The sequence below is a fragment of the Protopterus annectens genome, chromosome 1.part0 (assembly GCF_019279795.1).
Source record: "Protopterus annectens isolate FY-2018-M chromosome 1.part0, PAN1.0, whole genome shotgun sequence".
Lineage (NCBI taxonomy): Eukaryota > Metazoa > Chordata > Ceratodontiformes > Protopteridae > Protopterus > Protopterus annectens.
This window is the reverse complement of record NC_056725.1, coordinates 967,756,639-967,772,254: the sequence shown is the minus strand read 5'-3', so window position 1 is coordinate 967,772,254 and position 15,616 is coordinate 967,756,639. Positions and strand designations below refer to the sequence as shown.

Here is a 15,616-nt window from a genome sequence, read left to right as displayed (position 1 = left end):
TGTTGGCACATGTCTTAAGAGATTCCCAAATTCCATACCACACAACTCAAAGAAGTCTTTCAAGTCCCTGGTCCTTGTGGCAGAGCCTGATAAATGGCTGTAAAGTTTCATTACAAATACTTGGACATCATATGGTAGTTGTGCTGCAGCTTTTCTGGCTGCATTGTGAATGATGTGGGCAACACAGTTAGCCTTCTGGAGTGATGGGCACTTTTCTTTTAATCTGGCATACACACTAGATTTCTTCCCATAGTTCACACTGGCATTATCTGCCCCATATGCTGAAATGCTGTTCCAGGGCAAGGAGTGATTTTCCATAATGTTCAAAATCAGCTGTGATATAGCCTGGGCAGATTCATCAGGGTCTTCATAGAAGTCTTACAGGCCTATACCTCACAACAAGTGGAAATAATGTTATGTTCCCCTTGTTGGAAGCATCTGATGGAATTGCAAATGAAGTGCCTGTTTTCTGAAGGTCATGCAGGAGGGATTCCAATGAGTGCAGTGTCAAAACATTTTTGACAATGGCTTCAACCTTGGTTCTTCCCCAAGATAGCTTTTTTGCAATGTTTGAGTTGCTGTATAACTGGCTGGCCAGTTTTACTGCACAGTCCAAATGGTTATAGGAAACGTTGTGCTTAACAGCACTGAACACCTCAGAGGCTTCTTCTGCAATGATCTCAAGTTTCAATCCCTCAAGGTTTGTGTTCCTTGCTCACTTTGTCATCAGGTGACTGGATTTTGCTTGAAGAATAGTAGTCTGATGCTGTTCAGTTGCCTCATGTTGTGCGATATTGTTTCTTCCACCATAGGTGACCAGGAATTCCTTTTTGCAGTACCTGCAGAATGCTTTTACATCATTGCACTTCTCGATCCAGTTAAATTCCATTTTCCAAACATCCTGCCACTTGCACATCTCTTGTTGGTGGATGACTGCGATGAAGCTGCTGCTCTCTTGGTTTTTGAATCTGTACTTAACTGATATGCAACATATTTAGCAAAACTGTGATAGTAGGGTGCAGTAACATATTGGCACACGAATGAACTGGCTAGAAACACTGGCACACAAAAGAACTGTCTAGAAATATGGTCATGAAGAAGAACTGGCAAGAAACACTGGCACATGAAATAATTGGTTTGAAAAAGACTGGCACCTGATAACAATCATAAAAACATTGACATTTGAAACATGAAGCAGTTTCTAAAGTTGTTCTTTGATGTAGATTCACTGAAGGCCTGAAGAAAAACCTGCCTTGGCTCTAGATGATTGTCACTGTTAAGTGATGTCCCCATGACCCCATGTACAAAAAATGGGAAAAAGGGGTTGTAGCTGGAGGGATAGAAACACTAGCATTTGAAAGAACTCGCTAGAAACACTGTCATTTGAAAGAACTGATTTGATAAACATTGGGACCTGAAAACTGTCAAAACATTGGCATAGGAAAGACCTGAGAAATGGAGCAGAAGAGAATTAATATTACAAACCATTTAAAAAGGTAAAATAGTAAATGGCATAATGTAGGGGGGGCATTTTGGCCATTGAAAACTTGACATTAGCACAGCTTGTAGAAAACCAAATGCATTATTTTTACCACCAAACATGCCCCCCCCCCACCCCTGCAGAAAATAAAGTTAAACACATTTTCACTTTACAAAAAAGTAACTCTAAAATTAATTAGATGACTGGATTCCTGCCTGCTGGAGTGGCTGGTTGGCTGGCTGGCTGGCTGGCTAGCAGGCTTCCTTTCTAGCTGATGTGGCTGGCTGGGTAACAGGCTTCCTGCCTGCTGAGTGGCTGGCTGGCCAGCTGGCTTCCTACCTGCTTCAGTGGCTTGCTGGCTGGAAAGCAGGCTTCCTACCTGCTAGAGTGTTTGGCTGGCTGGCTTCCTAGCTTCCTGGATAGCTGGATGACTTCAGAGCTTCCTGGCTTCCTTGATGGCTAGCTTCCTGGCTTCCTCGATGGCTGGCTGGAATCCTGTCTTGAAACAAACAGAAAATCGCAGTCCTAATATTAGCAGCTGTAGGAACTTTAATAAAAAAACACTCTATAGCCGCGACCTTTGTAGGGCTCTTCCTGGTTGAATCCCTGCCCCCTTCAAGAGTTGCAGCCAGTTGTTGCATGATTTACAACACCTGGACCTAATAGGGAATACCTCTGCCTGCAGGTCTGGGTTGGTGATGTAACCAAACTACAGTGGAAAAAACAGGAAATATTTTCGGCTTTTCCACAGTGATTTGGCGTGAATCAAAAAACGGGACTTTTAAAGTTCCACTGCTTCATAGTTTGGGCAATGGGATGACATAGCTCAACCTGTGAGTGTCCCATGGACAATAGGATGGATAGTAACTGTAATACAATAATGTTCAAGAAAAGCAGAAGTGCGATGACTAAACAGTTGTACAAAAAATGATGATGTGATTAACCAAATAATTAATTACCCCAACTAAACACCAGAAAAACAACAGAAGTATGTATAAAACTAACAGACCATGCTAAAGTAGGTTCTCATTAACTCCCCCCCCCTGAAATGAGAAACAGGAAGTATATAATAGTACATAAAATAAAGAATAAAGTGCATATAATTCAGTGGAAATGTATCATAATTCTAAAATTAAATACAAATTACCAGTGCAAAGCAAACTTAAAAATCTCAAAATGAAAAAAAAATGTATCTATCCATCCATTTATGTGTAGATAGAGGTATGCATTCATTTAGTCATCCGTTACCTTGTCGAAAGCAGTACAGCAGGTTCTCATAACTGCGAATCGGTTATAGTTGAAACACAAAATATCCTCCCCTTTTTGACCCATGGTAGCGCTTGTTTAGGTGGTAGAGCGGTCGGAAATGTTGCATTCGGCACTTTGAAAATCGACATTCTTGTTTGGAAAATATAATGTTCGGAGATTGTTTCATTGACTAAATGAATGTATAGTGTAGATATATAATATAAATAAACAAATACAATTTAGTAACAATACAGAAAAAAGAAAATACCTATTTCTCAATCGGTAACAGAAATGCATAATAATTACAAAAAAATCCAGCACAGTAAATAGCAAATACAGTTGAAAAAAAATCAATGTCCATTTAAAAAACACAATAGTGACCTCCATCATGGATGTCATGGTCTATATTAGAATTTCGACCGCTTAGCTTGTCGAATGCCAAAACATCGACAGCTAAACAGCAAAAGCTTAAAATTGCAGACGGCCACTTACGCAAATTTTTTCATCGGGAAAAAAATTCGCTTAACCATCACAAATTAAAATAAACTTCCAAACACTAACAAAGTGGGGTGCTCCACCCTCCATTGTCGCCAGGGGGCTGTGCCCCCCTAACTAAATGTACCAAGTCAGAGGTCGCTCTACATTGGGGAAGGGGCAACTTCCCGGTAATGGGTAAGCAAATTCTTTCCCGATGAAAAAATTCACGTAAGTGGCCATTCACGATTTTAAGCTGTTGCCATTTCGCTGTCGCCATTTCAGCATTCAACAAGCTTAGTGGTCAAGCTTATAATATAGACCCTGGATGTTACAGGGAAATAAGTATCTACAATATCAAGGTCAAAAGCCTCAAAATTACACTTTTTAAAGTCTGACCCCTTTCAAAAAGTTGTGCGATACTGTCCGATGTTTAATTTTGTAAGGAGTCATGGGGAAAAACCCTCCAAATTCACCCCCTGCAAAACATCTGGAAAATGCCACTTTTGCAAGTGCAAATGCAATAAAATGGCACAATGATGATTTTGCCCTTGTTTCTAAGGACCTTGCCCAGTACAGATTTTCCAAAGAATAGAGAGGCACTCTGCTTTTGGTGTCAGGCATTACAACACCCCTGTGTGGTCCATTGTTTCCCTATGATGCATATCTTGTCAGGATTTATTCCTTGCTGAAATGTTGACAATAATGCAAACAAAACAAAACATAAGTCAGCAAAATTCTTTTGTCATAAAAAGCAGAACATTTAGGATTATGAGTGAGTCTTCATTCCTAAACACATGGCTGAAGGCAAAGTTGTTCACACTGCCTACCTTGACCTGGCCAAGGCATTTGACACAATACCCCACTCGGATATAGTTGACAAACGTAAGAGGTTAGGTACAAACCCGTATGTCTCCCAGTGGATAGCCAACTGGCTCACATACAGGACCCAGGAAGTTAGAATTGGGGTGTCCACCTCTACAAAGAGGCCAGTCACAAGTGTAGTCCCTCAGTGATCAGTCCTTGGACCACTCCTTTTTGGCATTTATTTCTCAGATGTCAAGGCCAATTTCAGTGGTCTCTGGCTGACTAAATTTGCATATGATTGCAAATTAGGAGCTGTCCTTGAATCTCACACTAACACAAATGTTCTCCAGGAGGGGCTGACACAGACAAACAACTGGTCTCAGAGCCTTGGACTAAAACTAAATGCCAAGAAATGTACAATAGTATCCTTTGGGAAGTCATCCTTCCCTGGTAACTATCACCCTGACAACACACCCCTTTGAGTTGACCCAGTAGTCAGGGACTTAGGGACACACCTAGATAGTAATCTAGCCTTAGATCATCACATGTCTACAGTGGTGAGGAAATCATTCTATGTTGTGCAACTTATAAACAAATGCAAGGCATCTAAGTCTAAGGAAGTCATTGTTCCACTGTATTCAAAATTCATAAGACATATCATTGAGTACAACCCCTTTGGTATGTACCTAATCAGGCATATCCAACAACTGGACCATCCACAGAGGTTCCTCACTGAAAGAATACAGGGCATAAGTAATACGTCTTGTGCAGACTGCCTTAAGGCCCTATCTCTGTATTCTGTCTCCTACTGGCTTTTGAGGGGAGATCTATGATTGGCATACAGGGCATTGCCAAAGCCCACTCTGATGGACATCCTGCATATCCACAAAATGAACAGTACCAAAATTACCCATTCTAAACACTTAAACCTTGCCTGTGATATAAATAAGATGTGCTGGAGAAAGTGTATGACAGAGACTACCCGATTTATGGAACAGGCTCCCCATCCATGTGAAGCAGAGTTCCTCCCTAACCCAATTCAAGTGCGACGTGGACAATTGGCTGGAAAACAGGAAATTCATCCCTAATCTAGCACCTATGTCTCTAATGGACAGAGGTAACCTGTAAATTGTTCATCTCCCAGGCCCATGCTTACACTTATTAAGGGTATCAGAACTTGTCAGAGATTTGGGATGCATGGCTAGGCTTAAAAAGACCCTTATGGTCGTTAGCCTAGTAAACACCTGTGAACCTGTGAACATTGTTGTAGGCTTGAGATATGGGTGCCAAGAGATTCACCTCAACAGCAGAGCAAAGTGAAGCTGGATACGTGAATCCTGACATTCATGCTAAAAACACATAAGTAGCTGGAGAAACCAACCATGATTCTGTGTATTACATAGAGGGTTAGCTATCCCAACATTCTAGTATTTTCATAAAAATATATGTGTAGGAGCATGAACTGCATCTAGAACGATATCACACACTGCTTCACAATCTTGGAAGATGTAATACACTTACCACTGCTACACAGACAGCCAATAGTTTAAACATTTCATACTCTTCACTCTCTCATGACTTTTTTTATATTTGTGGTACTGCAAGGTGTATTATAGCTTTCAAAGTTGGAAAAACACTTCTAGTTCTGCTCTGAGTTAGCTGCAGTGTGCAAGACTCGAACATAAGAGCATTCAGTGATGATTAGCAAAAGTCATTAGGCACACTCCATGTGCTGTCTAGTTAATGTAAATAGAAAGGAGAAATGACAAGTAGAGTGAGGGGATAAAGGAGAGCTAACGTACATCTCAGGACCAGTATGAGTAGACTGATTATTGTAGTGAGGATAGAGGCTAGGATAGCATAGAATAAAACATGATAGGAAAGCAATGGGGAAAATACGAAGCAGTATAAATACAGTCCATTTTAAGAAACATGTGCATGAGGGATTTAGTTATTCTATCCGCTCAGAGTTATTATGCAATAAAGGCTCATTTCTATTCAAAAAGAAGCATGCCAACTGGATAAAGTAGTTAGTGTGCAAATTGTAAATCCATGATATCACAACAGAAAAAAGTCTGGTGTGTGAGCTTATGGACCAGTTGTACATGCTTCACTCATGAAGCTGCAGAATGTCTCATTTTTGCTATTACTGTACATTGTCTGTAAAATTATTCATCAAAGAAACCAAAACTAATGGCTATATGGAAAGAAAATGCTGTTTTCTCTGTTGCTAAAAAAAAATTAATATTTAAAAATGTAAACACTCATTGGTCAGTCCAGTCAGCATGCTCTGTGTAAGTTGAGTTCCCCACAGAAGGAACTCCACTTTCTCTGCATTGCTAAGTGAAAAAAATTAAAGTATGGCAACTCAGACCAGTAAACTGCTAAGTAGAGCAGAATATGTTATTAAAAATAAAGCTGAAGTCTCACTGTTTCCAGTCTGAATAACCTAACTCAATAAAAGAGATTATACAGCAATGTAGTTTGCATGTGCAGTAGATTTCTTCAATGCTCCAGAGTATGAGAAACTAGCAGAAGGCCACTAAAGGCCATTTCTACAATGACATTATTTAGAAAAGGTAACACTTTTTTATTAAACAATATCATTGTATAATAGCAAGGATCTACTCTTGTGTGTGGGTAATGCAGGATTTACCCATGTCTGGCTTTGTTTAATTACTCAGGATTTGCCCTCATGATCAAACCATGCCAGCCATGGGTAAATGCTGCATTACCCTCACCCAGTCATGGATTATTGCTAAAGTATAATGTTGATATAGCTCAAATCTGCACAATGTAATGTGTGTGTGTGTGTGTGTGTGTGTGTGTGTGTGTGTGCGTGTGTGTGTGTGTGTCTGTGTGTGTGTGTGTGTGTGTGTGTGTGTGTGTGTGTGTGTGTGTGTGTGTATGTGTGTGTGTGTGTGTGTGTGTGTGTGTGTGTGTGTGTGTGTGTGTGTGTTGTGCTGTCACACTCACACACACACACACACACACACACACACACACACACACACACATACACACACACACACACACACACACACACACACACACACACACACACACACACACACACACACACACACACACACATATACATAAATAAAGTATACATTTACACACATGTATGTACAAAATATATACATATGTGTGTGTTTGTGTGTGGGTGTATATATTAACAACCAAATACTTGTCTGAGGAACCACCAGAGCGGCAACTTATTCAGAACTTTCATCTTTTATTGTCGGGAAGTCTTCCAAATAAACACACATTGAAAACATGTCTATTTATAGGTTTGATTATATGATCACATGAACACATGTAAAATAAATGACAAGGTTTATCATTTAGCAGTTCTGTTTTTTAAAACACATTTAATATTCAGACGTTCATTAAACCTTGGACTTATGTTTACCCCTAACATGAGTTGCCAACACAGTTCTTTTATTCAGTCAAATTGTTAACATCTCCTTTGCAATAACCATCAGTCAAGCACGAAATATATATATATATATATATATATATATATATATATATATATATATATATATATATATAATTATATGCATATACTTCTCTCATGAAATATTGAATGTTTCAAAGAGTGAATGAAAAAGTGATTTTTTTTCCAGGGCAGCAAGCCCATGCATCTCCAAGGGGGAGTGCTCCTCCAACCCCTGCAAATTATATGAATAGTTCTGAGATCACACAGTAGTGGAGTAAGGGCAAATTCCCACCTTCTTCTTCTTTCAGCTTTAATGGAATCATATAGAGAAAGCAGATGATAGGCTGAAAAAACAAGCAAAAAGGAGTGTTTACTGTTCTGAGTGTTCACTCTTACCCACCAATTATAGATAAATAGATATATGCAGTTAACACTCCTTGTTTTATAGTTCACATAACCTGGTCAAGTTTATCCATTAATATGTCTCTGGTGTCTGTATTCTAATGTTTCTTCTGGTCATATATTCTGGGCAAAATTCCAAAAGAGTATTTAGTCCTGGTTACACTGTCTTCTGTCTCTAACAGGCAAATTTCAATGACAGTCTCTTTTTCACTCTGAGATTCCCATAATATGTATTCCTACAGCCCATAATCTCATCTCTGTTACTTTGCTAGTGGCTCTGTTTCGTCTCTCTGTTCAAGCACTTCTTGTGATAAAAAATAGGTTGTGGCTTCCTTCACTCAGAGCGCGTGTGCGCATGTGTGTGTGTGTGCGTGTGTGTGCGCGCGTGCCTTCCTCCCACCATAATTTGAGACTACAGAGCCATAAATTTTAACCAGTTACTAGAGGGCACTAAACTATGTTAACCTCCCCCCCATTTTAGTCCTGTGGGGAAAAGCAACACCAGACTGTCAGACTATATCTCATCTGATTCACAAACTCACTGGCATAGGGTTATTTTTTTCTCCACATTGAAAGATGTCTATCAACAAGTCTAGCCTTGAAATGGACAAAGCAACTTAACTGCTTTTCTGCCCTGGCCAGTCCTTGCCCTCATTGACTTCTCTATCTAGGTCTCCAGACTGGTCAACACTTTTGTTAATAAGGTCAGAACACTGCTTTAATGTCTGTTACTAATTCCATCCTTTCGAAAGACATGATTGAATGGGCATGCCTTAGTTGAAGGTTGGGCATCGAGCTGGCAACTCGGCACCGTGAAAATCTACTGCCAATCATTAGCGGACCGGAGTTCCACTGTGGTGACCCCTAACTGGGAAAAGCCGGAAGACAACAACAACAACTAATTCCGTCCTTCACAGAATGGCATAAAACAAGTGACAAACCATAACCATTTGCAACTTGAAAACTCTCCTCATTATGCTTAGCTGTCTGTTTATCCTGCAATTGTACCGTAGTATCCTGTTGCTGTGTTTTTCTTTGCTAACCATCAAAACCATCCACACCATCATCTCCCATGCTGATAGAAGTTCCTGTAATGGTTGAATGTGTTTTTTTCAGACACCAAATAATTTATAGGTGCTGCATTTTCACATCTGTTTGCACTAAAAGGTTTACCATTTAATATGTTGTCAGTTTTGACTGCTTGAACTGTCTCTTTAGTTTTTTCCTGGCATTAACTGTGGCTCCCTTACTGGGTTTTTATTTACATCAGACATAAAAGTGATGGGTCTGCTAGTTTATACTTTATAAATGGACTATATTCAATATTGAGAAAGTCTAAGACTTTCTCCATGCTCCAAAATGGACGGGTTTCTTTCTCCACAGTTTTGGTTTCTGCAACTGTTTGTTCTATGATCTCACCAGACATACTAGTCTGCATTAAGTATAGTTTTGTTCAGTGGTTTCTATGGCTTTCAGACTCTGAAGGCCTCAGCTGTTCTCCATATTAGTTACCACTGTCTGCTAGTATATCTTCTTTCTGTCTGAGAGAATTATCTTCCTTTCATATGTTTCTTACAGCACTAAGACATTCTCATATCAGCTCAGCATGAGAAGAGTATGTTGACAGATATTGTTTTCAAATAGTGTCTATTTTCTCCAGATTTACTTCGGACTTTATTACCAACCTTCAGATCTTTACACTTAGTGGTAGCTAGAAAATAATATCAAGGTGTTCCTCAGGTGTGCAACACAACGCACTTTTTACTTCCTGCAGCATATTAATAAGGCTTTCATTCTTTTAGCATTTTAGTTCCGCAGCTCTTGAATGATTTGATTTAATGCCTGTAAGTCACTGTTATTTCACCTCTGTATTTATTTGCATATAGGTTTTGTGGGTGGCCGCGGTGGTACAGCAGTTAGTGTTGTCGCCTCACAGCAAGGGGTTCTCCAATTCAGTTCTTGGCTGGGGTGCCTTCTGTGTGGAGTCTGCATTTCCTCACTGCTGTCATGTGGGTTTCCTCCCACATTCCTAAGATATGCAGTAGGTGGATTGGGCACTGTCAATTGGCTGTAGGTGTGAATGTGTGCATGAGTGAGTGATATAGATGAACTACCATGGCAGAGCTAGCCACCTGGTAGTGTAAACCTTGGCTTGAGATGATTATCACTGTTGAAGTGACACCCCGACCCCATGTGTAAAATGGGAAAAAGGGGTTGAGGATGGCTGGATTGTTGGGTTTCTCACTGATCAGTGTCAACCATTTACTTTTGTTTACATTTCTAGGCTTCTTTTGTTCTATTAGCTGGGCTACTTTATTGCTGTGAGTACAAATTTGGGTATGCTACTGGGCTTTGTTTTCAGTCTTTTGGAGTTGTGCATTTAGGAACTCATTCTCAGACAGAGTATTCTTATACTAACTTTTTATTTCAAGGAGAATGTTGTTAACCTTTTCTTTCTTTCACCACATTTTTCCCTTTAAGTCTGTAAACTCAATGTCAGGTTTGGAACTTATTTCACTTTTCTCTTTCATGTTCTAGTACCAGGCACTTTGCTCCTAATGCTACTTGGCATAGCACTTTCAAGATGTGTTTGTTTTGTTTCACTTTCAATTTGTACTAAACGTTTTGATCAAGTCTACTGTTTCTTTGCTAGCTTTATTTTTCCATTTTATTTGCTTATCAATGCCATACTACAACATTTAAAACTGCCATTTCATTTTCATTTTCATAAACCATCTGTTCCAAAATTGATACTGATTCTCTCTCTCTCTGCATAAAGATAGAACCTGTCTGTCTTACTTTGTAATGTTTCTACACTCTCAGTTAATGCTTTGACTTCTCCTTACAAATCTGCAAAGCACTGAGAAAGTGTTTCATTTACTGTCCTTGTTTTTGTTGGCCCATTGTTGCATGACAATTTCATATAAGAAGCTCCACTGCTTTTTTAACAAGGTCTATTTTGACAACACACTCAAAAAAAAAGTTCTGATATTTAAGTTAATCTGTGCCAGCTCTCCTCAAACCTTTAGATCCGGATTCTTCACCTTCATATAAGGTTTCCCTTTGCATAATTACAATGCTGGACAGTAAAACATCCAGATGTCCTGTTGACCGTAGATACTCAAATACAAATCATTCTTATTTTGCAGTATCACATCACTGTTTATTACCCGTCCTATTTGGCCAATAATACCTTCTTTTGTGAATATATACTGTTGCACCACAGCACAGCCTATCATCTGCTGCTTTTACAAAATAACAAGAAGTACATTTTTTATTTATTTATTTATTTATTTATTACTTATAGCCTCTTTGCTTCTCATTTTTCAGTACAGATGTTTCACAATCAGTTTCACCAGGACTGCATCTAGTTTTCTTTTTTGCATAACACAGCAATGAACTCATTTCCATTGTCAGAAAGTTTACCTTCAAAGACTCATCATCTTACACAATAATTTAACAGAGCTTTGGTAAAGCAATTTTATGACACAAATTTTGTGACAAAGTATTTCCAACAATCTGTATAGCAGCTATTGCTAAACTTTCCTTGTAGACCACTTTTTCACACATTGCATATGCTCATAAGAATTTCTTATATTTAGAGAATTTCCAACAGCTGCTTTCAGGAGAAAAATAATTTGAAACCTCCAATTCTTCACAGTTCATTGTTTTTACTTCCACATTTAATATGCAGTAAGTTACTTATGCAGTTTGAAAATTCAGCATGACTTTTTAATTCTCAGTAGCAGCTGCAGCAATTTCTTTCATCAGTAAAATTGAGAACATACATCATGTTCACCAGTGCAATTCTCTCAGCAGCTTAGTGCAGTCCCTTTACAAAAATGGCAAGTTTGGTAAGCAACCATTCAGCAGCTATCATATCAGTTTGTCAAAAGATTCAACAGTACTTGCCACTCTATTTTCTGTGCCATTTTAAAACTTTGTTTAACAAGTATTTCAGTTACTTCACTCCTAAGAGTCTAGCTTCTGTTTCTGATTCTCTGCTTGGCCATGTTAAGAGAAGCTTTTGAATCTAGCAAAGCACAGCTTAAAAAGCAGCAATTAAAATATTTATTTCATTCTCTGTTTATTGAATATAGTTCAAACAAAGCAATCCATTATAACCACAGTTCTTTAAAATCCACATATGAGCTAGCAGTCAGTTAAAGCTGCATTCAATAATGCTTTTTTGTAAGGTTACTCCCCCATCCCTTTTTCAATGCAGACTCAAAAATTCACTTGTTAAATTCACATTAACTCAAAAGTAGTTCCTTACCTTCTAATTGTGGTTGCCCATAGCAAAAATACAATATGACAAAAGTGTGTCATTTCTTCAGTAAGCAAACACTTTTTTCTGTGTAGGTTGGCTTGGTAACACCCACAGACGGCACTGATTTTTTCTTTCCACAGACTGAGAACTTAACTAACAGAATATTAGTACTTGCAGATAGGAAAATGCAGGACAAAATAATAGTGTATTTTGGTATGGTTTAACTAAACTTTAACTACATTCTCCAACAGTGTAATATTCAGAAACAGTCCGGGCTGCTTGTTAACTAATCTATGCATTATTTGCAATGAGGTGTCGAACACACACAAACACACAAACACACACACACACACACACACACACACACACACACACACACACACACACACATATATATATATATATATATATATATATATATATATATATATATATATATAGTTATATGGATGTGCACATATAGATATTCCATGGAAAAGCAATGTAGCAGAGATAAGAAACTTTTGTATAAGAACAGCTTTACTTACACAAAGGAACATACAAGTTGTATCATTTCAAAACAAAAGTAATGTGTGGTCTTTAGTAGAAAACAAGTCACAGTACCTTTAGAAAACACAGGTGCTGAACACAATTCAAACCAAAGTCTCTAGTTCTGACATTCTCTAGGCAAATGGGTTTCAGGACTCTTTCTCTTAAAAATGTACTGTGAATGCACATCTCTTCTGTAGAGGCATTAATCTAAGCCTCTAGTTCTCTCTTCTTCAAGAGTGACAGTTCTTTGTGGCTCCATTTAGATTATATACATTTGCTCATGCATGGTTCTGATTGTCAGACAAATTTAATCATCTTAAAGGGTCAGCTTTTGGATGCAAAATTTAAACATCAAATGTTACAATTTTCCCTGTTTTTCCAAGTTTACAAGTAATACTAGCATGACTTTTACACCTTTCTGGTAAATACCGCAATACTATGTCACAGTACACAGACAGACAGAGACATGTATTTTATCTATATCAATCTGTCTATCTATTTATATTTGTAAAAGGGTAATGAGAACTGGAATTAGTCCAGAGAGTACTCAGAGGAATATAATGAAAAAATTAAATGCCTGCCATATTGTATTATAAATGAAATCCTAAAAGAATAATTCAATACTACACATTAAATGAATACTGAATTTAATGCCCCATTTAACCTGGACAAACGTGTTAGTCTTAAACTAATGAACAGTATTTACAGAATTATTTACTGTGGCATCTCTCATTGTGACTTTACTGTGGAAATTTCAAATGCAAGTGTTAGATGGTGAATTCAAAACCAGATTTGTTAGGCGCTGTTGAATGTAGTCTGCTTTTGAAAAGTCTGAAAGCCCCTACTGCCATAATATTTTAATTACATGAGCTTTGGCAAGTTTTGTAAAGAAGCAATGATTATTGAGTAATATGGTACTAGTATACACTATCAGAATGAATGCAGTGAGTTAAAAAATGAAAGGGAAGATTCCAGAAGCCCAACTAAAAAGGAGAGAATATGCATTAGCAGTATAACACAGGAACCCAAGAGATTGTGAGCTTTTCCTTCCACTTGGTGAGTCATCGACATATGAACAAACATGGAATCTGTTTGGAATGGAGGGCTAGCCCCTTCTAGAAAGAGAAAATCGGCTGCATATGTTAAGCATTAGGGACAGCATCTGAGGGACATTGAGGTTAAGAAGATGTTATCCTAGAGAATTGTAGAAATCTTTGTTCAAAGCTTTCAGTTTTCACACCCTACCACATTTCAGGTTTAAGAAAGGGGCAGATATCACTGTAAAAATGTTTAAGTTATGATGTCAGACCTGCGATAAAAGAATCAATGATATTTTATTTCATCTTTGTTAACCTGATTAATGCTGTCAAATAAGGTTGCCTGTTTTTGTGGTGATCTGCACAACTGAAGGTTGGAGTTTTAATAGTCAGGTTTCCAGAACTTAACCTAACTACTGGAAACTACTGGAAAATGCCTTTGTCTTTTGAGTTACAATGGTCTGAGCACAGCTGGATATGGCCTCAAGCATACAGTAGTACCGGGTTATTTCACCTACTTTCAAAAAAAATAGATTAGACAGTATTAAAGTATCAATTATTTTGTCATGTTACAAAACACTGAAGTATGTTTGCAAATTCTACATTTTAGAAGAAGTAAACTTTTCTTTTAATTCCCCTCTTAGTGGTGAAAAAAGACCAATTCACCTGAGCTTTGATGTAGATGGTGTGGACTCCTCTGCAACCCCTGCCACTGGCACCCCTGTTCCTGGCGGATTGTGCTACAGAGAGGGCATCTACATAGCTGAAGTACTGCACAAAACAGGTAAGGAGTACCTTTCTTTAGAAAATGCTGCTACATATATGACTTATGTGGAGACTGTATACATACAGGACATTTCAGCTTAAAGACAAAAGCTATGCTCATGTTATCGAATGACACAATGCAGTTACAAGTGTACAGTTGAAGAGCTCTACAGGTCCATTTCATGGGTTAAGATGATTTTGTATTTAGTTAAGCAGGTGACCAGTATAAAGATGTTGTTGACATGTTTTTTCACTTCTCCCATGTACCATTTTCCTCTGCTGTGTGCTAACTCCGAACCGAAAAATAAATTGAAATTCTAAACATGAAGTGGGAGTCTCAATTCTTTTATGAGCTATAGGCTGTATTGGAGCAGTATTTTAAATGTAATTTGTAGGATATGTCCCAAAGAAATAGGTTGTTAATCAGTGTTTCTACTATTTGATCACATGACTACTACCTACCCTTTAGATTATTCAGCTGCATTTCTGTGGCCATAATTTGCAGTTTTACTACAGTATAGTTTTAGTGTAAATCTAAGTACACTTAAATTTCTTTGTACATTTTTGACTTAACCAGTAATTTTGCCTTCATTAATCAATGTTAACTTTACTATATGATTTTTTTCTGTAACTGGAACTATGTACACCTTTTTTTAAATGTTAACTGTCGTACTTTCAGTTTTGTAAGAGAAGCTTTTGTCTCCAGTCCTTCACTGAAAAAAAGGCTTCAAACTCTGTCACACTTTCCTGGTCAACAAATAAATTGATACGTTGTTCCCATATGTTTGCATCTAAACTTTTATGGCTAGGCTTGTCTGTATTTCTGTTAGTTTGTCTTTGTCTCTCTTTCTACCAGCATATTCCATCTTTCCATCTCTTATTTCCCTGACAAAGAAGCAAAGTCAGTGCAGTAAACATTACATACTACATTGTAAGTGTAGCTTAAATAATAAAAATATGTATCTTCATGACATTACTTTCAGCAACATGCTTATAATGGAGTGTTTATTCTGCTAATGTCGACCAGACTAGGTATTCATGAACAAGAGTTTCTGTGTGAAGTGCTATTTAATAAAACTGTCTATTTTTAAAACTTTCTTAGTTTTGCTACATGCGGCTAGATATGTAATACAAAACAGCCAGTGATATTACACAGT

The 15,616-nt window shown here is 37.9% G+C and overlaps 1 protein-coding gene across 1 annotated transcript in view; it reads left to right on the top strand.

Annotated features, from left to right (window-relative positions):
* The window catches only part of ARG1 (arginase 1), a 211,311-nt gene that overhangs the window by 177,443 nt on the left and 18,252 nt on the right, over positions 1–15,616 (top strand). Inside the window, exon 7 of the mRNA XM_044064577.1 lies at positions 14,339–14,478. Coding sequence (XP_043920512.1) covers positions 14,339–14,478 — 140 coding nt within the window. The remainder of the gene's footprint in view (positions 1–14,338; positions 14,479–15,616) is intronic.